Here is a 21,386-nt window from a genome sequence, read left to right as displayed (position 1 = left end):
CAATCCATCCCTCACTCAGATGTTAAATTAATCTTCCTAAAGCACAGGTCTATGTCATCCTTTTAATAAACTCCAGTGGTTTCCTATTAATTCCAGAATCAAATATAAACTCTTCTATTCGGTGCTCAAAGCTCTTCATAACTTGGTGCTCTTATCTTTCCAGTCTTCTTATACCGTATTCCCTGTCTACCCTCACACATATTCTATGATCCAGTCTCACTGGTGTTTTTGCTGTTTCTTGCACAAGACCCTCCAGATCCCAACTCTGGGGATTTCACCGGTTGTTTCCCATGCTTGGAAGTCTCTCTTTCCTCATCTCTACCTCCTGACTTCCCTGGCTTCCTTGAAATCTCCGCTAACATTACACACTTTTCAAGAAGCCTTTCTTAATCTGTCTCGATGTTAGTGACTCCCCTTTGTTGGTTATTTTCCTGTATAGTTTGTTTACATGTATTTGTTTCCATGTTTTCTGCCTCTTTAGACCACAAGCTCCTTGGACTATACTCTGCCTTTCTTTGTATCCCCATTGATTAGTGCAGTACCTGGCAAATAGCAGGTGCTTAATAAATGCTTATTGACTACCAAACATTTTGTCAGTTGTTAAGAAAGAGCAAAATGATTTTATAAAAGCCTATACAAGGATATGTATCACTCCTCTTTTTCATTTTTACCTTGTCCCTCAGTTGATCTTGTCTCTCAAGATCAGAGAAATGACCAAAAGAGGTCAGCAAGAAGACAAGAAGCCTGGAAATCCACAACTTGGAGCAACAAAACCCCCAAAATTACTCCTTTATGTATAAATATTTAGAAAGGCAGAAAAATTTTCCCCAAATGGGTACCAGAGTTTGGATGTAAATTCTGATTACTGGCCATTGTAGGTCTCTGTCACTTTGGGAAGAAAGCAATTTTAGAAACCCAAGCTTAAACAATCACCTCTAGGAGAATCAGTTGTACCTGCCCATAAAGTTCACGTCCCACAGGAGTATGTTGGTGATTAGGCTAGAACTAGAACTAGGATTTCATGCAAGTCTTCTTCTAGTCAAGACATACTGGTCCACAACTCAACCGAAATCAGAGACTTTTCCACCTTCCCCCAGCGAGGATGACACAATCATGTTTATGTTTTTCATCCTTTCCCCCTCGATATTGGCAATCACATTGGCAATGAGGAAACGATACATGCATCTCATGATGTATGTTCCTAATGGCTTCTGGAACAACAAAATGGATAAGGGCCCCCAACTTCTTGCCCATAAACAATAGGAATTTTAAAGCTATTAACAGGAGCTGGGTATTCAAGGACAGTTCATTTATCATCTGATGGCTAGCCATAGTGTCAGGCCTTGCAGTCAGGCCCTGAAAAATGGGCTTTGACTTCACCTACTGTAGCTGAACAGCTGCTCTTTCCCAGAGCTTTTAATCAGATTTCCTCAGCCCTATACACCACTTCATAGTATAGCTCGCTTCTAACTCTCTGCAAGCATGCCATGCAAATTCATTAGGTGACCCAAGGAAAATTAAGAGATTTCATTGCTGCAATTTGTGCCAAGAGGCAGCTTTTAATTTAAACCAGAATTATGATGGCACATCAGCTTAGCCCTTTGTTCTCCGGGAAGAAGTGTGGAGAGGGTGGGAAACGTGGGGATAACTTGAAATTGAAGGCATCCCTGGATAGTGTATGATGGTTTGGCACTCACTATCATTCGGAAAAGGGTCAAGTTTTCATGGCGTTACAGAAGGAAGAGACCTTTGGAGAAGAGCATTGTTATGATATGGTTCCTTTTTGCTTTTTGTTCCTAGACCTGTGATTTAATTGATGAAGGGGAATCCATATGGAAACTCCCTCTACTAATGCAAATTGGCAAAACTCAGCTGTAACTTATGGTATAAGGGAGTAATCTAGGGCACTAGTAGTCTGGATGACTTTGCTTTGATCTAGCTTTCAGAAGCAGGATTCAAACTAAGATCTTCCTGACTCCAAAGCTGATTTTCTATCCACTAGCCATGGTATATTGTTACCAGGATAGATCTCATTGGGTGTTAGAAGTTTTGCCTCTAGGTCAAAGTCAGGTGCTCAGTCTACACTTCGGTTGAACATGAGTACGGGTTATAACCTGAGCCAATTATCTTGCAGATGAATGGCATGCAGCACAGAGGAGATTGGACAAGAGCAGATGGATAAATCACTTAAAATCTATCACAACAGCGAGAAGAGAAAAACAAAACAAAACCAAACCTTGAAGTGAATTTTGGCCTTGTGCTAATGGGCTAGTGGGACCATGTCTGAATACAAAGGACAGTACTGAGAGCAATTTTTTTTTCACATATTTTCTTGCACCTTAGCAAACTCTCAGCTTATGAGATGGTGATTATTCCCTGGCAGGCTTTCCTAAGGCAATGGAGAGAATTGGCCAGTGGGACAGAAAATCTGACCTTGAAGTGCCACCAATGGGGAGAAGATAATAAAACTAGACAGAGGTGTGACTGAGTATGGAAAGGAAGACTGCAGATACTAACCATCAAACCCAGCCCTTCCCTTTAGTAAGAGAAACACTGAGTCACAAAAGCTATAGAAAGACTAATAGATAATGAAATCCCAGATAAGGGGAAATGCTCGTCTTCAAAAAAACATGTTTAGAATTGTGAAGCAAGACTTTCTGCATCATTTTTGAATTGGCAGAGACTCTGCAGAGGATTTATAGGAGGTATGAACTGCATCTGCCTCTCTGAACTAGATTGAAAAGAGCTGTGGGCTAAGAAACAGGTAGATAAAGAATCCCTGCTAAACTAAGGATTTGTTTAAAGAAGTCCTATCCTTTTTCACTTAACCATTTTCTAAATACCTGTCTTCTCTTTCATCATTTCACAGCTTCCATTTTTGCTTACCAAGATAACTCAACTAGCATTCCAGATTGCAGGGGATTCAAAATAAGGAAATGTTTAAAACTGGGTTAGACAAAGAAACAACACGGAGGTAGTGGGGGTGAATAAAGTCAAGCTAACAGATAAGATATTGACTTCCAGTGTGATAACCTTATAGTTTAATCCATTTGAAGGAAAACTACCACCAACAAAACACCCCCAAACTATATATGACACTTGCATCTAGACAACCACTCAAATTAACTGAGCTTCTTGGTTGCCTATCAAAAATGAAAGAGGTACTATAGGGAGGTCAGGTTCAAAAAGATAACTCGTTAAATTATGAATAACTTTATAAAGTTAAGAAAAGTTATGAGAAATCTATATGTTATAGGCTCAATCAGTTTCAAGAAGTGACCTTCTTGCCACATTTTGCACTTACAATTGATTAGAAATAGGAGATGGACTACTGATTTCCTCAGGGGACAATTAATAATGATCCTAAAAATGTATGTAGGTGTATAAATGTACATACACACACACACACACACACATATATATAGTAACTGTGAGTTACACATACATATGTAAATATGTGTATCACACATGTATACCATATGATTAACAATAAAAGTGTGCTCTTTGGTTTTTAACAAAATAACAAAAATTAACAAAATCGTTGGAATTATACAAATTTAACTAGATGATGATGCACTCAGTTTTATTGTATTCAATGAGTTTCAGATAGGAATAATCCTTGAAAAAAATCACTCTCCTGACATTTTTTGTTACAGTTACGGTTATATGGAGTATTACATAGATGGATTAAATAATTTTTTTTTTGTGAAGAAATTGGGGTTAAGTGACTTGCCCAGAATCACACAGTGAGTATGTGTTATATGTCTGAGGCTGGATTTGAACTCAGGTCCTCTTGACTCCAAGGCCAGTCCTATCCACTATGTAAATAATTTCTTTTTGTAGTTGTATGTCCATTGTAAACATAATCAATACATTCTAAAAGCAGACAGGACAACAGGGTTGCTGTGTACCTCATCCTGTTCCTACATGACTTGGGGGTCCTTTGCTTAGTGTATTTTGAAACCTTTTCATTCCATGTATCTTGGAAATTAGGAATATATGATATGGCAACACCTTAAAATGTTCTTGTTAACGTTTTTATGAATCAAAATTAATGTCTGAGTGATTAAGGGCAAACATTTGGTCTTTGATAATGTTGCAAATCCATTCCAATATATCTGTTGCAATCTCAAAGATATTTTGATATCTGCACTTGCAGTACCGACGTGAACTGTCTCAGTTCATGATAGGGAGCTTTTGATGTATAATTCTAGACACCAGGTTGAGTCCTGCTAGGTATTTGGTTGATATTAGAATTTTTTTCCAGCTTACTGCAATTTTTTTTTGCAGAGTTTCTACCATTTCAATTCACAATCTGCACTGATCACTAAATCCAGTCAATAAACCTTATATAATTTCTGATACAATGACTTGCCATCATAAACTGCTGTTTCCCTAAAAAAAATCCACCAACTAACTTTCGCTACTTTGTGTGTGTGTATAGATACATACATATGTATATATAAACTTTGTTTTTATGGTATGGATAAAGCTATATGTACTAGTTGTCTGCTCCATTAGAATGTAAGCTCATTGCAACTAAGGATTGTTTTAATCTTTATACCTATATCTCTATCACCTAACATAGGGCTTGACACATAGATGCTTAATCAATCAATCAATCAATATTTATTAAGCACCTCCTATGTGACAAGCATTATGCTAAGTGCTGGGAATAAAAAAAAAAAGAGGCAAGAGACAATCTCTGACCTCAAGGAGATTACAATCTAATAGGGGAGACAACATGAAACAAATATATACAAAACAAGCTGTAATAGGATAAATAGGAAAGAATTAAAAGAGAAAAAGCACTAGGAAAGGTTAATAAATACTTACTGACTGGCTGACTGATTCAACCTGACTCTTGGATTCATGCTCAAAGCCTTCAATTTGTTTCTTTCCTTGATGTATATTAAGAATTTTATGTATACTGAGTCTAAGTAATATTTTTATATCAGTGGAGAAAGAATTCATGAGGTAAAGGAATGATTTAATATATATTTTAGAGCCCTCTTGCTTATTGTCATGCATATACATCAGACAATTAATAAATAATTTTCCATTTCAGACTGTCTTTAATTTTGAAGCCATACTCTTTTATATTTAGAAGAGACGCAAGATTTATCAATAGGCAGAATTAAAATCAGCCAGCATGTTCTAACTGAAAAAATGCCACCTGTATATCAATTATTCTTGACATCGTGCCGGTGATGTTTTAAACAGAGAATGGTTTTCCATGAGGACATCAAATACTCTACTATTCTCACTACATTTGAGTCTAATTTTGTGCATTTATAGTATATGAATAGGCCAGGAATATATAACAGATTCAAAGCTTTTGTAAAATCAGCCAAGGCAGTATAAATGTTATGATGTTTTCTGGCAGCTTGTTCAATAATTACCAAATTGATAATAAGTTGGTCTTTACGCCCTGGAATTTTTGGCCTATCCTTTTGGCTCTTCAGCTAATATATTGTTTTGTTATAGCTGGTAAATTTTTTGTAGTGATTCAAGTTATTAATTATTTTTATAAAGTACATAAACACGTAATTGGTCTACATTTGGAGGAGGATAAGGTGTTCTTATCTTTTAGTAATAAATATGCAATGTCTTTTGTTAAGGGGGGGTGGGGAGAAGCAGGTTTTTGTCCAAGAGAAAGCTGGTATAAAGTCCTTTGCAGTAATCCACTCTGAACCACTAGTTATGGATATTTTCCAGCCCTGCCAGTTGATAGTTTTGCAGGGTAATTAGAGTCTAAGACACCTCCAATTAGAGTTTAAAAGACCTTTTTTGACATGATCATTCTGTCATTGATCATACGAAGTATGCAAGCTTTCTATTTCTCATTTAGTCCACTTTACATTTCCATTGTGTTGGAATCATTGTTGCCAAACTGATGACCAAACATTTGCAGATTTTCACATTCTACTTTGTTTTTCCCCCTTCACCTCTAATTGCTTCACATACAATAAAGTCTTTGATATTGAATTGCATATGTTGTTTTTTGAACTGCTTTGACTCCATGAATCACCTTAATCTTTTGATTCTTGCTTTTAATCACTGATGAAGGGAATCTAGAATAAATGGTATGCTTTGGTTTTCTGGATTTCTTTCCACCTGTTTCTTCTTCTTCTTCTTCTTCTTTTTTTTTTTTTGCCCTTACTGGTGTAAGATGATATGCATGTTTTCTATGTTGTGTACCAGCTCTATATTAACATAATCTTTTGGTGCCTTCCCACAGGTCAAAAGTTCCCTCAAATTCATTTTGGCTATTAGGTATTTGATGCTTGACCTTTGGAGCATATTTTGTGAGTTCCACCTTTCCAGCAGTGGTTCTTACTGGGCCAACAACATGCTTTGTACATCTGTCAAATATTGTGAGGAAATATTCATTTACGATGGTTATAGGAAATATCATTTTTAATCTATTCAGAATTTATTAGATCCTTGATTTCATCTCTTATTTTCTGTCATCTAGCTTGGTAAGAAGGTTTTTTTTCTTCTTATTGTATCTAATTGCTTTGATTTGGTTTACGTTACACTGCTTTGTAATTTGGAGCTGAGTGCATCATTGACCAAAAAAAGGCACTATTAAGTCTTGGCTTATATGGCTGTGGTCTGTTTCTAATTTTTTAATGACAAAATACTGGAACACAATGAAAGAATTCATGTCTTCCATACATTTCGTGGGCTTTCATGGTTTGCCTAGGTGGTCAGTGACATCTGTGTGGAAACATTTCCTTCACATTAAGGTATTGGTATTTCTAATTAAGTCTGATGTATTTTATCCTCTTCTGTTACCAAAACACTGCAGAGTGCCATTTACTTGGCAGCTAGGTGGCACAGTGGATGGAGTGTCAGTACTGGAGTCAAAAAGACTCATCTTACTGAGTTCAAATCTGGTCTCAGACATTTATTAGACTGGGCAAGTCACTTAATGCTGTTGGCATCAGTTTCTTCATCTGTAAAATGAACTGGAGAAGGAATCGGCTAACCCTCTAGTATCTCTGCCAAAAAAGCCCCAATGGGTTCATGTAGAGCTGGACAATGTTGAAAAAATCACTGAACACACACCCCACCCCCACCCCTCAATGTTAAAGTAATCATCAAAATGGTTCCAAGCATGGCCATCCTATGACCTTATGCTACTCTGTTTATTTAATAGATCATCAGCAACAACTTTAACAACCTAGTCAGGTCACTAACCAAATTGGTTGCGGGGACTATCTTTTTCCTTTTTTTTTTTTTTTGTTTGTATCCCCAGTGCTTAGCATGTTGCCTGATATATAGTAGGTGCTTAATAAATATCAATTAACTTACTGACTCAATGAAAGATTTAATGTTAGGGTATTATTGTTGTCATTATTATTGATAATAAAGAAGATGCAAAATATAAAACTATCAAGGAGAAAGCTGTGATTGAATATGTTAAGAAACCTATTGGCATCCTGAAATCAAAGTTGAATGGGAATACATTAAAAACAATGGACGCCCATTTAATACCAAACTTGATAATTACTATCAAGAATTCTGAAATAGACCAAAATAGATTTAGAAAGTATCTTTAAAGAAAAAAATAATATCAGTAAAACATAGGAACGGCCTCAAGGAACTACCTTAAAATAGCTAGAGTAAGATTAACATTTCTTTGCCAAAAAAAGAAAGCAGAGAATTAATATCTATTCTTAGAGCACTTTATAAAAAAGCCAGAAAATTTACAGAAATACTTTTGGAACAGGCAGATACTACTTTATGAAACAATAATGAAATCTGTAAGCAGCTACATCAATGATTTTATCCAATGTAACCAAAAGCAGTTATCTTCAGAAGAAACCCATGAAATGGCTATGATCCTAGAGTAGAATCAAAGAGCCATCCATGGGCAACCTCTACATGAACTCAGCTAACACTATATCAAAAAACAGTGAAAAAATTTCTGAGCCAGGCAAATTTATTTAGCAAAATAGAAAAATTTATGCTGGTGATTCCAGACCAGATCATTACCAACACATTACAAAAAAGATTATCTTCGAGTCAAGACTTATTGATCAATAAAAATTATATAAGAAAATGGAAGGCATTTTGCTTGACATCACTGTAATCTGTGAAAATTTTGCCCATCTGCCAAACACCTAGCAACAGGTGGCTAAATTATAAATCAGAAATTCTCTGATGTTCACAGAATGAGAAATGATAAATCCCTATGCTAATAATATAGACATCAAATATTCTTGAGAATTCAATATATAAATTACAATAGACCTGGAACAGTTTGTACTTAACAGGGATGCAAAAAGAGGTAAAAATAACATTTTAGTATCTCTTGCCATGCCAAATATTCACAGATCAAAATCATGTAAGAAATGGATGAAGTACATAGCATCCCTGTTGTCCTATATGTAATAGAGCTTTCCTGAAGATGTATTCAGTGAGCTTACAGAGGATAAAGCTTATGCCCTAATACTTTTATTCAACTATGAAGAGCAATTATTTTATCTACCTTTACAACAATCAACAGAATACTAAATGCAAAACAAAAATAATATGAAATATGAAATAATCACAGCAATACATCAACCTGTCCCAGGACCATTTCTATCTGAACTCCATCAAAAGAGATGAAATAAATAACAATGTTGTTAAAGTGGCAATAGCCTGCATCTGCATAATAAATATATATTGCTGAATTTGCTTTGCACAGCAACCCTTGAAAGTGGGTAGCACAAATGCTATTTTTCTCATTTTGAAAATGTGGAGAAAGAGGTTCATGGAATTTTAAAGACTCAGCCAAAGATCACACTAATAGTAGATGGAGTCAGAACTTAGAATTAGGTTTTTTGACTCCAACTCTAGTGCTTTTACTATCAAGACCTTACTTCCAGTAACATTTGTCTTCTTGTTTACTCATCTAACACATTAATTGTTCACATAATTGAAAGGCATTAGAGGATTTAGAGAAATATAGTATATGCTTCCTGACCTCAGGGAACTTTAAGTCTAGGGGATAGTATAAAGTCAAAGTAACAAAACTGATTATTCCTTTCATAGTTACACTATTTTGTTTTCTGCTGGACTTCAAAGCACTACATGGAGGTTAAATGATCCCTTGAGATTCTTTTTAACCTTAGGATTCCATAGGTCTGTCTTATTTGGCTACTGTGTTGAATTTTCTTTAAGGCACGTGGGTCCTTAGAAATGTTTGCTTTCAAGAAGCTGTCTTCTCTGAGGATCAAGCAGTCATCAATACCACACTTTAAAGGATATTTTGTAGTAACAACTTTTAGGCAGCTGTACAATATTTTTATCTAAAGAGATAAAACTGAAGATCTATTTGCCTTTTTCCCAAAAGAAAATGATTTACACTGAATTTCCTTGTAAGTCCTTGCCTAACAGGAAATAAGTACATCTACAGTAAGTTTATTGTTATTCAAGAACCAGCTGTTTAATGAGAACTCTCTTTTGTCCCTATAGAAATCTGGAGGCATTTACATACAGTACAGTGAAATTCTTCCTTCTCCTGACAAATGGAGGTTTGTTTCAGTGTTGTATACACCAACATTTTTAGATAAAGTGGTGAAGAATCCATCATACTCTTGCTGAACAAGACAGCAAGGTTGCAATAACTGATAATTATAAAAAAAAAAGTAGGGAATTGAATCTCACAGCAATACAGGAGACAATCATCCATCAGGACTATTTTGCAATCTACTAATTAACCAAGAGGAAAGTTTGGGGCTTTATTTTACCTATTCTCAGGTATATAATTTGGGAATTCATTCTAAACCATTTTACTGTGGGGGCGGATTCTTTTCCATGGGGGTGGTCTATACAAAGCCATCCTTCTCTAGGCCATTTAGAGTCAACTTTCGACAAAGGCTTATTAAATGTTGACTGCATACAAAGTACTGTGTTGGCAAAGGCAATTATTATGCGGACAAATTCTATCTTCATGGATTTATGAAAATCAACAAAAACCTGTATAGATGAAATACAATGCTAACTTAGGTTTCTACATTCATTTATTTGCTCCAGATTATAAAAACATGGTTCTACAGATCTTCTTATTGCTCCTTTTTCTACTTTGGTGGGACTGAATAAATAACCTTTGCACTTGTGAATCAACTATACATTTAATGCTTACATTTTTATTCTGCAAATATACCAATATACAAAAATACATGCTTTTTGTATAGCGCTCCCTAAATCCTTGAAATCAAAAAAAGCAAGTATGGGTAATGTATGGTCCATGACTAAGCGTGCTTAAATAGAATTGTTCAACATGCCGAGCTGAGCATGCAGATCAAAAGATGTTATCAAGTTTTCTTTACTTAACCCCAGACAGGAAAGATTCCATGGGAATTTTAAAGTAAAGGAAGACTACTGTTTACAAATGGGTTGTGTTAACATTCATTAAAGTCAGATGTTTGAAACCTGGAACACATTCTTTTTTCCTAAGAAACAATGTTTAAATAATATATGAACTTACAGGCCAGCCTGCAAATACCTATTTAATATATAATAGCACTGGACTATTGTTTGTTTGTAATGAAAAATAAGAGAAAAAAGACTATTGCAAGATTAGTAATTAACAAAACAAATACAATTCAGCAAAAAAAAATTGTTTTGTTTTTGCTGAAGATCATGAAAAAGAAAAATAGGATTAATCAGGTGAAAGAAACTTCTGAAAAGATTCTGAATGGGATTTATGGGTACTTTCAAGGGCTTTAGAGGTTGATGGTACAGTTTTTAAATATTTGAGTACATTTCAAAAATTAGGATCCTATATTAAAATCTTAGAGGTCATCTAGTACAATCTTTCATTTTATAAATGATGTCTAGAGAGGTAATGTCACTTGCTGAGGTCACATAGGAATTATGCATCAGAGCCAGGATTTGAACCCCAGTTCTTTGACTCCCCAGCCCTCTTTCCTGTGTTTCACACTGCCTCCTATTTATAGATTTCCTTACCCTAAGCACACCTATTGTGCTGAGACATTATAATTAGGATCACTTTAGGGGTCATAAATAGAGCCAAGAGTAGGAAAGACCTTATTTTGGTAAAAGGGCAATTCAGAGTACAAAGAAATTACAGGGGATTTCTTACCATATATCTGATTATCTGTGGTAGTTACGAGTTATGAAAAATTAAAGGGATAGAGCTTCATCATGAGTAGACTGGTAATAGTATGCAGAGTCTTGCTTCAGGTGCTTACTAGGTCTGTGCCCATGGGCAAATCACTTAATCTCTCTGTGCCTCCATTTCTCATCAGCAAAATGTAAGGGTTGGACTCAAAGGCTTCTAAGCACGCTTCTAGTACTAAATTTACAATCCTATGATACTGTGACCTTTGATGGAGAAGAAATGAAGTGGTGAGAGGATCTGAAAGTTCCCTGTTCCCACCAGCAGATGGCCCCATTGGGCTAGGACAGCTTTGTTGTCTAGGATGAGAGGAAGGTTGAGAGGAGTTATTTCAGGATGAGTGAAGAGAGAGACAGGCAAAGATCCATTTGCATCTATGCAGATTTGAAGGTCAAGTGTTTATACTTCAGGAAATGTCTACATTATAAATTGTTATCTGGGCTAGGGTTACTCCAATACTGCATAGCCTCTGAACCGTAGGTGATTATCAACACTCAAGAAAAACACTCTTTTCAAATACATTAGCAAATTTGCCATGTCAGGAAATGAGACATTTTTCCCCTATGTTCTGATTTTATGATTGAAAAATATGTGCAGAGGAGAGGAAGAGGAAGAGAGAGCAAGGCTACATTGTGGTTAACTAAGGGGAAAGTTATGAAGAAGCTTTAAAAATGACACCAGGCTTTATGCTTGTTGGCACCCATATTTTTTCTTACATTTCCATCTTTGTGATAGCAAACCATTGTAATTGGTGTGCATGATAAAAGAGAAATGCCAATCACTCACTGATTTGGTGCCTTCTTACATTTTCTAAAGGTCATTTGCAGTTCAGTGGTACTATTTCACTTGACCTTTAAAGTAAAATATATAACTTGCCAGTTCAGAGAATAAAAATGAGAAACTCAGCATATTTTTACTTCCGTGCCCATATGAGTGGAAGGCATTCTTAGACAGTTGCTTCTGATATTCTCATTATTTTTCTTGAATTATGCATTGAAAATATTGAATACTGGTGCTTCTGTGATTTAGACTTTATATTATTAATTTGTTCTCGTTGATATTTGTCTCTGGTGCCAAGAATAAAGAACTCTTATGGCTGATGAGCAAGTGTCATGAGATTTGATAAACAGACTCAGAAAATGTTCACATTGGGGCCACATCTATACCAAGAATCCATTGGGCAGGAAGAGGATTGTACTTTATGATCATACTGTCTTTCACCAGTGAGCACTGACTTTTAAATACCCTTTGGTACATCACAACACGTCTCAAATAGATTGAAAGCAATTAACATCCCAAATATAGTTGTATTGCCACATTTAATTATCAGATGGCTACTTTCCCTTGGGATATTTGACAGCTGGTTGAAATGTTGGTGCTCATTTAAACCCAAAGAGAAGACCTTTGACTTGAGGAAAGGTCACCAAATTGCCATTTGTTAAATATAAGTGCTAAATGTCTAGATTAAAGGGGGAGAGGCTGGAAAGATAGCAGACTAATTGGCATCTAAAAGTTTTCAAGAAAAATAAAATTGAGTCTGGGGATGATGGGGAAATTATATGAAGGATGAGAAGATCCTCAATCAATGTTACCTATAATGAGATGGATTTACATATGCCCATAATACCCTACATTCAAGAAAAGAGCAAAAAAAAAATTGAAATTCTCCTGATCCTTAAGTACAGGCTCAAATTTTCCAAGCTTACCATATATAGGAAAGGTTCTACTAACTAGAGAAAATAGATAGGAGGAAAAGTCAGGAAAATACACCCTTTGAGATGTTATTCTCTTTAAAAATGCTGGAGTGGGACCCAAATCTAGTAAACCTGATACAGTAGTACTGGAAATTAAATGCTTAATCAACTATGTCTATTATTGATGCTTTTTCTCTTTATCACCTTAAAACTAGAACTTATTGTATTTTTGTAACAAATAAGAAATAGAAAAGCAATATAGCACAGTGAATAGAGGGCCAGCTTTATACTCAGGAAGACCTGGGTTCAAGCCTCTGACGCATACCAATCTTTTTACCATGGTCACTAAATCCCTTAGTGCTCCCAGAAAATGCTTGAAAACTATAAATTACAGATGTGTCACTAAAACTGTGAAATATTCGCATCCTAGGAGTTCTTCCACCCCTCACCCTAGCAGAAATAAAAATTATAGTTTTAGACTACCACTACCCAAAATATCAAATATATATGTATGTATATCTATGTGTGTGTGTGTGTGTGTGTGTGTGTGTGTGTGTGTATGGATTAACTATTTTCATTTTTGTTCAAAGGAATCCAGGTGTTTATACTTACTATGTGAGAACTATGGCCACGGCATCATTCAACACACTTTCCCCAAAAAGGAGTGTGTACAGATCAGTATCAACATGCAGTTCATGGAAAATAGCCAGTACCGTCACTAGGAAAAAACAAATACATATACACACAGAGTGAATCACAGAGATACAATGACAACGTTTCTATAATTTTTATTACCCACCACCACCATTCCCAAAGATTTATTTCCTATTTTCACACCTATGCACTGGCTGCCCCACATTCCTAGAATACTCTGTCCCCTCACCTCTACCTTTTAGTTTTTTCTGATTTCCTTCAAAACTGAGCTTTTAGAATCCCACATTCCACCCTCCCCCAAGTCCTAGTCAAGCATCATATGAAAACATTTTTGCTTGTTCACTCTCCATCCCCCAAATTTTGTACAAAATTATTTGTGTCCAAGGTGTCTCCCCTAAGAGAATTTCATTTCCTCTTCCTCAAGACCATTTCTTTTCTTTTCTTGGTCTTTGCATTCCTAGTACCTAGCCTAGTGTCTGATGCATAGTAGGCATTTAATAAATGTTTGTTTTTTGATTAATTAAATAATAATGCTGCAATGTTATAGTGTTTTGTAGAAGGAAAAAGATAAAGGAGATTCAAATAACTTTCATTGGTGAGTACTAACTGTAAGATGGAGGTAATGTTGGTTGTTGTCTTTTCTACTTGAAGAGGACTGAAATGACATCACTATATCATGTTCAATGTACATAGATAGACTTTGAAAGATGACTCTTAACAAGTGTCCTAATGTCACTGTGATATCAGATTTTTCAAATGTATTGTTTGATATCTTAGTTATACTTGGATTTCAACATGGAGTCACTTCGGCTAAGTGGTCCTAATGCTTATAAAATATAAGCGATAACAGACAGGTTGTAGTTTTCCTCTCTTCTGACTCATTCCAATTCCGCGTCAAGCAATTAATGATCACAGCTTCTGACTGGATAAGACTCCAGGCGGATTGCAGCAGCTTGTGACTCACTGTTTTCCTGCTGCCTCAGATAGACAGCTCAGACCCTCACCCAATTTCTGGTCTTGATAAGGAAACTCTCCTGCCAGAGCCTGGTATTGATAAGTGACCTTGGGAATTTCCCCAACACATCTGCATCTGATTAGGAATTCCATTCCCACATTTGGTATTGATTACTTGTTCTCAACTCAGGCCATTTTGGGGTCATTAAACTTCCCTCTCTGACCCCTACTCTGAGGCTGTATTTACCTGAGATCTTTGTCATGGTGTATGTCTCCTTCCCTCTCAAGCTGGGTGAGTTTCTTGCATCTGTGGGGCCGAACCTCCTTCTGTCTATACTGTCAGATGGTGTGGCATGTGTGTGTGTGTGTGTGTGTGTGTGTGTGTGTGTATGTATGTATGTATGTCTTTTTTTCTCCCTCCTTGCTATGCTACATAATAATAAAGCTTATGTTTGTACTAGCTTTCCAAGTACTACCTATAAATCCCCAAATCCAAGACTTTGCTTTAACATGAGCTATGAAGCCAAGCAAGGCAGTCAGACCACAGGTGGTTATTTAATTATGTTCTGACTCTATTTGTCCATTGATACAGTAAATGGTAGTATCTGGCCTTACTTCATAGGATCCCAGGCTTAGAACTGAAAGGGACCTCAGAGGTCATCAAAACCAGATGTGTCAAACATTCTGCCCACAAGCAGAACCAGATTGAAATGTAATTGGGAAATATTTAATAAAATAAATAAAAATAAAATGGAATATAGATAATGTTAATATGTGATTTTCTAAGTCAATATAGGACCTGCAGGATCCTTATCTATAGTCTAGTGCACTCTCTTTCTATTTGAGTTTGATACTGCTGACCTAAACCAACCCCTTCATCTGCAGGATAGAGACCACTACTTGTCGCTCATAAAAGTCTTTAAGCCAACAAGCATTTACTAAGCTCTTTCATGTACCAGGCACTGTGCTTCATGTTGGAAATGCAAAGAAAGGCAAAAATACAGTGCCTGTCCTCAAGGAGCACACATTCTAGAAGGTAAACAATGCTACTATTATTAATGTTAATAACTGTAATAATAGTAATAATAACAATTAATCCATTGCCACTCAAACTTTTCCTTTCATACCTTTCTTGAATTAAACCAATTCATTTTACAGAGCACTGGTCTTCATATAACAGTTGGCAAATATGTACATAGAAAATTTATAATGTAAATGGGATTGGGAAGGAAAGCACTGGGGTTAGGGGTATGGGCTAGGATTGGAAAGGCCACTTGCTGGTGGGATTTGAGCCAAGTCTTATAGGAAGCTTGGGAAACCAGGTGGTGGAAGTGAGGAGGCAGCACATTGCAAGTATGAGGGGCAGTTGGTTAAAAAAAGAGGCTGGAATCAGGAATTGGAGTGTTGTGTGCAAGAATTGGCAAGAAGGCCAGTACTGCTTCATTGTAGGTTATGTAGAGATGACTAAAGTGTATGAAATTGAGAAAGGTAGCGAGGTCCCAGTTGTAAAGGACTTTAAAGATCAGAGGATTTTTATATCTGAATCTCAAAGTAATAGGGAACCATTGGGGTTTGTTGAATGCAGAAGGAAGGGGTGACATGGAAAATCACTTTGTCGGTTGAGTGGACAAAGGTCTGGCATGTGGAGCAAGTTGAAGGCCAGGAGACCAGTGAGAAGGCTATTTCAATAGTCCAGGTATGTGGTGACGGGGGCCTATAACACAGTTGTAGTTGTGTGGGTAGAGAGAAGGGGAGATGTCGGGAAGATAGAAATGATAAGACTTGGCAAGAGACTGTATGTGCAGGATGAGTACAAGTGAGGCGTAAAGGATGATACTGGAGTTGTGAGCCTGGGGGCAATGGGGAAAGATGTTAATGCCTTTAAAATTAAGAAGGAAATTGAGAAGACTACAGGGTTTTGGAGGAAAGATAATGAGTTTTGCTTTGGGCAGGTTGAGTTTGAGAACAATGCTCTGTACACAGCAAACACTTAATCTATAGCTGTTGAATTGTTGAGTCTCTGCCTTCAGAGCACGGAGGGAGTTGTCTCTGCCCTTGCTACATCCTGATCCATCCTTTCCTTAGCTACAGGCACTCGTCCAGTTCACATTGGTCTTCTGTCTCAGATCGCCAATGATGTCTGGGTGCCGGCCAATGTCAACAAGTAGGCATAGAGACCAACTGGGATGTCATTTTCTTTGGTCTGCTTTGCTACCCTGTCCCCAACTTATACTCATACCTTAGGTGAGGATTCTTGTTGAGTGACTCAGCTGGGATAGCTTAGTGTACTCCTGGTGCTGATCATCCCCCCAACTAGTGAATGCTTCCTGTTCTGTCCCATCAGTTACAAATGGTAGGGCATGGGTGTGTATGGGGGTGGGGTGGGAGGCAGTAATCTGGAAAACTGCCAGAAGAGCTAAATGGCTCCTGGAGGTTAGACCATGTCATATTCCCTGTATCTCATTTTTTTTAAACCACTCACAGAAGGATAAGTGGCAAGGTAGACAGGACTTGGTGTCAGGATGACCTGCATTTGAATCCTGTCTCAGAAACTGACTAGAGAAATAGTTGCACAACCCAAAACAAGTAACACAACTCACTCAGCCTCAGTTTCCTCATCTGTAAAATGGGGATAGTAATAGCACCCACTTCACAGAGAGGTTGTTAGATTCAGGTGAGATCACACATACAAAGTTTGAAAGCCTTGAAGCATTATATCAATTCTTACTACTACTACTACTACTACTACTACTACTACTACTACTACTACTACTACTACTACTACTACTACTACAATTACTACCACTTTTACTACTACTACTATTACTACAATTGCTACTATTGCTACTACTGCTACTACTACTATTTCTAATACTACTACTTCTACTACTACAATTACTACTTTTGCTACTATAACTACAACTATTACTATTGCTGTTACTACTACTACTACCACTTCTACTGCAATTGTTACTGCTGCTACTACTCCTACTATTATTATTAATGAACTAACTTGTCCCTTCCCCCTCCCCCAACTCTTCCACTCTTGATTTAACCCAATACACTTTAGGGAATTCAAGTTCTTACACAAATCTAGTAAGATTAAACACACATACACACACACATATCATTTCCTGTACAGTCAGTGTTCACCTTGCTCAAGGGTTCAGATCACAGATTACAGAAACTCAGGGATCCTCCAGCCTAATCCCTTTGTTTTCCAGATGAGAAAACTGAGATCCAAGAGAGGTTCAATGATTTTCAGAAGGTCACATAGGTAGAAAGCAAGAGAGTCGATACAAGATCCTATTACTCCAAATTTACTCTAATTGAATACAAACAGCCATCTGTCGTGTGTACTATTGCAAAGAACTGTGGGAAATACTTACAATACAAAGACAAAGCTTAAACAGATCCTGTCTACCCTGAAAAAACTTCTATTTGCCTGTGGAAGAGGGGGATGATGGAGACACATACAGTTCCTATACAGATAAAACACTAAATGTAAAGGGAAGCATAGATAGAAAATTCAAATGACTAATGAATCATGATTCTTTTATTTTTAAGGTTCATTGTTTATTGGCTTAACTAAGGAATTTTTATTTTGATCAAAATGGTGACCATGTAGAAGTATATTTACTCCAACGTGAAATTAAAGTCTTGTGAAATTCAAACAAGATGGTGAAATATAAACACATTTTCATTGACTAAGGTTATGTAAGCAGGCCTTAAATAATTATATCCTTGGGAATGGAAGAGTAAACAGAAATAAGCTTTATGAATATGCTCCCTATTCCTTCCCTGACACATGAGTCTATATCTGCTTCATTTTTCCTGGGACAGGAACACAGCCAATACTGTAACTGAGCTAGTCTTTAATCACAACAAGTGGGCTGACATCAGCAACCCTCCACAGTTGTAGCCTTTCAGAGCCAAACAGCCATTAACTATTTTGGGGGGAGATTTCAGGAAGTTGGAATTCGAAGTAACACACATTCTACTTTCTTTCCTATAGAGTAGGCCATGTCTCTAAATATTTGAGTTCAGTGGGCAGAGTGGTATACTCAACTAAGGCTTAATTAATGGTATTTCTCTTACACCAGGACTATGTGGACTGAAAGTGAAATGCACTTAACAGCACATTTTGGCATGGAATCATGTAGTCATCATACTAATTCACATTTGCAGAGCAGTATCAGGTTAAGAAGGCACTTTATTCATAACAATCCTGTGAGATAGGTAGTATAACTATTATCACACCCATTTTACACAGAAAGAAACTGAAACCCAGAGATATTAAGGGACTTAACTATGGTCACATAGCTTATACATGGAAGGTAGGATTCAAACCCATGTGTCTTGATGCCAAGTCTAATACCACACTGCCTTCTAGTTCCAGGGGGTCTTAATGTGCATATATGTGTGTATATGTGTGTGTGTGTGTGTGTGTGTGTGTGTGTGTAGAGAGGGGGAGAAAAAGGGGGAAGAGTGAGTGAGTGAGTGAGAGAGAGCGAGAGAGAGAGCGCTGTCTTTAGGAGTTTATGGAAGTCTATGAACCTCTTCTTGGAATAATGTTTTTAATTGCCTAAAATAAACTACTGAGGTTTACAAAAAAGACCAACTATATTGAAACATAGTTTTCAACATACTATAAACAAATAAACAAAACAAAATAATTTTGAAAAACCAAGTTCATAGACCTTAAGTTAAGAATCCCTGCTTTAATCGAAGGTACTGAAAAGGCAGCTTTCTGTTTCATTTCCACCCAGGTGCCAAATCTACTGCTTTTATCTACCCCCCAAAAGATTTAATGAGCCACTAAATTGGGATGAAAACACCTGGGTTCTATTCCCAGTTCTATTTGTTTTGACTTGCTATGCAAAAGCAGCAGGTCCCACCCACTGGACTGAATTATACAGGTCCATTGCATCTTCCCACTGACTCCCTTTGAAACATCAGGATGAAAGACTTTTAAGTCAATAGAAAGAGCTTTTTAAAAACACTCTGCTGCACCAGCCATTCCTTCTGTACAGAGAACTGAACTCCATTTCATCGACTATGTCCCACACAATGCAGAAAGTGATTACCCTGCACATTCCTATCTACTCTGGCAAGAAATGGAACAAGACCGAGATAAAGATAACCACTGAGCCCCATGAGGAAGAATGTTTGCTGGGATCTGGGCACAGTCAACTAGGTGGCTTAGAAAATAGACAGCCACCCACTTAGACTCCACGCTCAGGGCTTCGAAAACTAGTACAGTTGATAGTTCTCTAGCAGGGGTCATGCTAACACACAGTTTCCATGAATTACTGGAGCAGATAATCCATAAAGAGGTTAATGAAGCCACTGGGCACCTGGTCACATCGTTTCATGCTGAATCATCCTCAATTAATAGGAGCAGCAGCAAAGAGTCTTGCCTGGGATGCAAGGTGTGGTTTGTTTGGTGATGCTTACCTTGAGATTGTACACAGAAATGCTCCTCTGTGGACGGTAGTCAGGCAGCAAGGGAAGGAAATCCCTCTGAGTTTTAAAGATTTCTTTTTTTTTTAATTTTACAGCAAATTTAGTCACTGTTCAATTTGCTGCCTTAGTATTATTTCAGCTCCTCAGATTTAGAGTTTAAGGCACCTTAAAGACCATCTCAACCAATCTTCTCTTTGTACAGATGAAGAAACTGAGGTACAAAGGTGACATTATCATGATCTATATTTACCTGATATATTTGTCAAAACAAATAGAGCTGGGAACAGAACCCAGGTGTTTTCATCCCAGTTTAGTGGCTCATTCAATCTTTTGGGGGCGGGTAGATAAAATCTACCTATTTCTATCTGCTCTACCAAGATCATGTAGGTAGTAAGTGCTGGTAAGCAGCAAAAGTAAAATTTCAACTCAGAGCCTCTGATTTCACATCTCACAGTTATTCCATCATCTGTGAGAAGCATATTCTGAGGTTTAGGTGTTGACAATGGGCTGGTAAGCTGCTTCCTGCTCCTAGGTCAATTCTGAGGCAGTTTTCTAGTTGTTTGGAGGGGAATTTCGGAGGGCTTCAGAGGGTTCCTTTCTCACTCCACCATCTGGGCACCGGAAGCCAAACATCAAGGTATTAATACAACCTGACCTAGGGGATATAGTGTTGGTGTTAAAGTCAGAAAGACCCATGTTGGAATCCCGCCTCAGATACTTACTTGCTATGAAACCTTGGGCAAGTCACTTGACTTGTCTCAGAAATGTAATTTCTTCATTTCTAAAATGAGAATAACAATAGAATCTGCCTCACAGAGCTTTTGTGAGCATCAAAGTGCTTTGCAAACACTAAGACACTACAAAAACACCAAAACCAAACCAAATCAAAATTATATACTCTCTAGTGAGACTTAAAGAGTTGTCTCCTTGGGTCATTCTGAAAGACTTCATCTTAAGACCAAAAGGGTCTTTCTCACCAATAATAAACTGGAGCTCAAAGTAGCTGGTCTGTGTAGCTTCAGTGGGACACGGTGCTGACATGTTTTTTAAGCTAGAGATAGCATTTCCTAATGAATTTCTAATGCTCCTTGTGTGGCACCCCTCTGGGACTACTTCTACTTGATTGGTGGGCTAGATTCCCAAAGGGCAATTGCTTCTTCTGCTCAAGATGGTTTTGGGCAACCCAAAGGGTTAGGTTTTTAATACTGCTGCTAAAACAACAACAATAAAGACAAAAAACACGGAAGTCTGCTTTACATAATCAGGTAGGAACCACAAGTAGCTTTTTTTGCAAAGAGTATTTACTAAGAGGGTTATAGTGAGAATAGTATATATAAAAATATCCAAGAATATTCTCCAAGGCAGGGGTACACACACACACACACACACACACACACACACACACACACACACACACACAAACAATACACGCACTATCCCTGGGGAGAGTGAGCTCAAAATTAAAATAAAAGGTAGTG

General features: G+C 37.2%; 1 protein-coding gene across 1 annotated transcript in view; it reads right to left on the bottom strand.

The window, feature by feature from the left end:
- The window catches only part of SLC9A9 (solute carrier family 9 member A9), a 745,308-nt gene that overhangs the window by 491,997 nt on the left and 231,925 nt on the right, over positions 1-21,386 (bottom strand). The window contains exon 6 of the mRNA XM_078147547.1: positions 13,447-13,552. Coding sequence (XP_078003673.1) covers positions 13,447-13,552 — 106 coding nt within the window. The remainder of the gene's footprint in view (positions 1-13,446; positions 13,553-21,386) is intronic.

The sequence above is a fragment of the Phascolarctos cinereus genome, unplaced genomic scaffold (assembly GCF_003287225.1).
Source record: "Phascolarctos cinereus isolate Bilbo 61053 unplaced genomic scaffold, phaCin_HiC Scaffold_7;HRSCAF=346, whole genome shotgun sequence".
Classification (NCBI taxonomy): domain Eukaryota; kingdom Metazoa; phylum Chordata; class Mammalia; order Diprotodontia; family Phascolarctidae; genus Phascolarctos; species Phascolarctos cinereus.
Note: the sequence above shows the minus strand (reverse complement) of the source record. Positions and strands in the feature narration are given on the sequence as shown.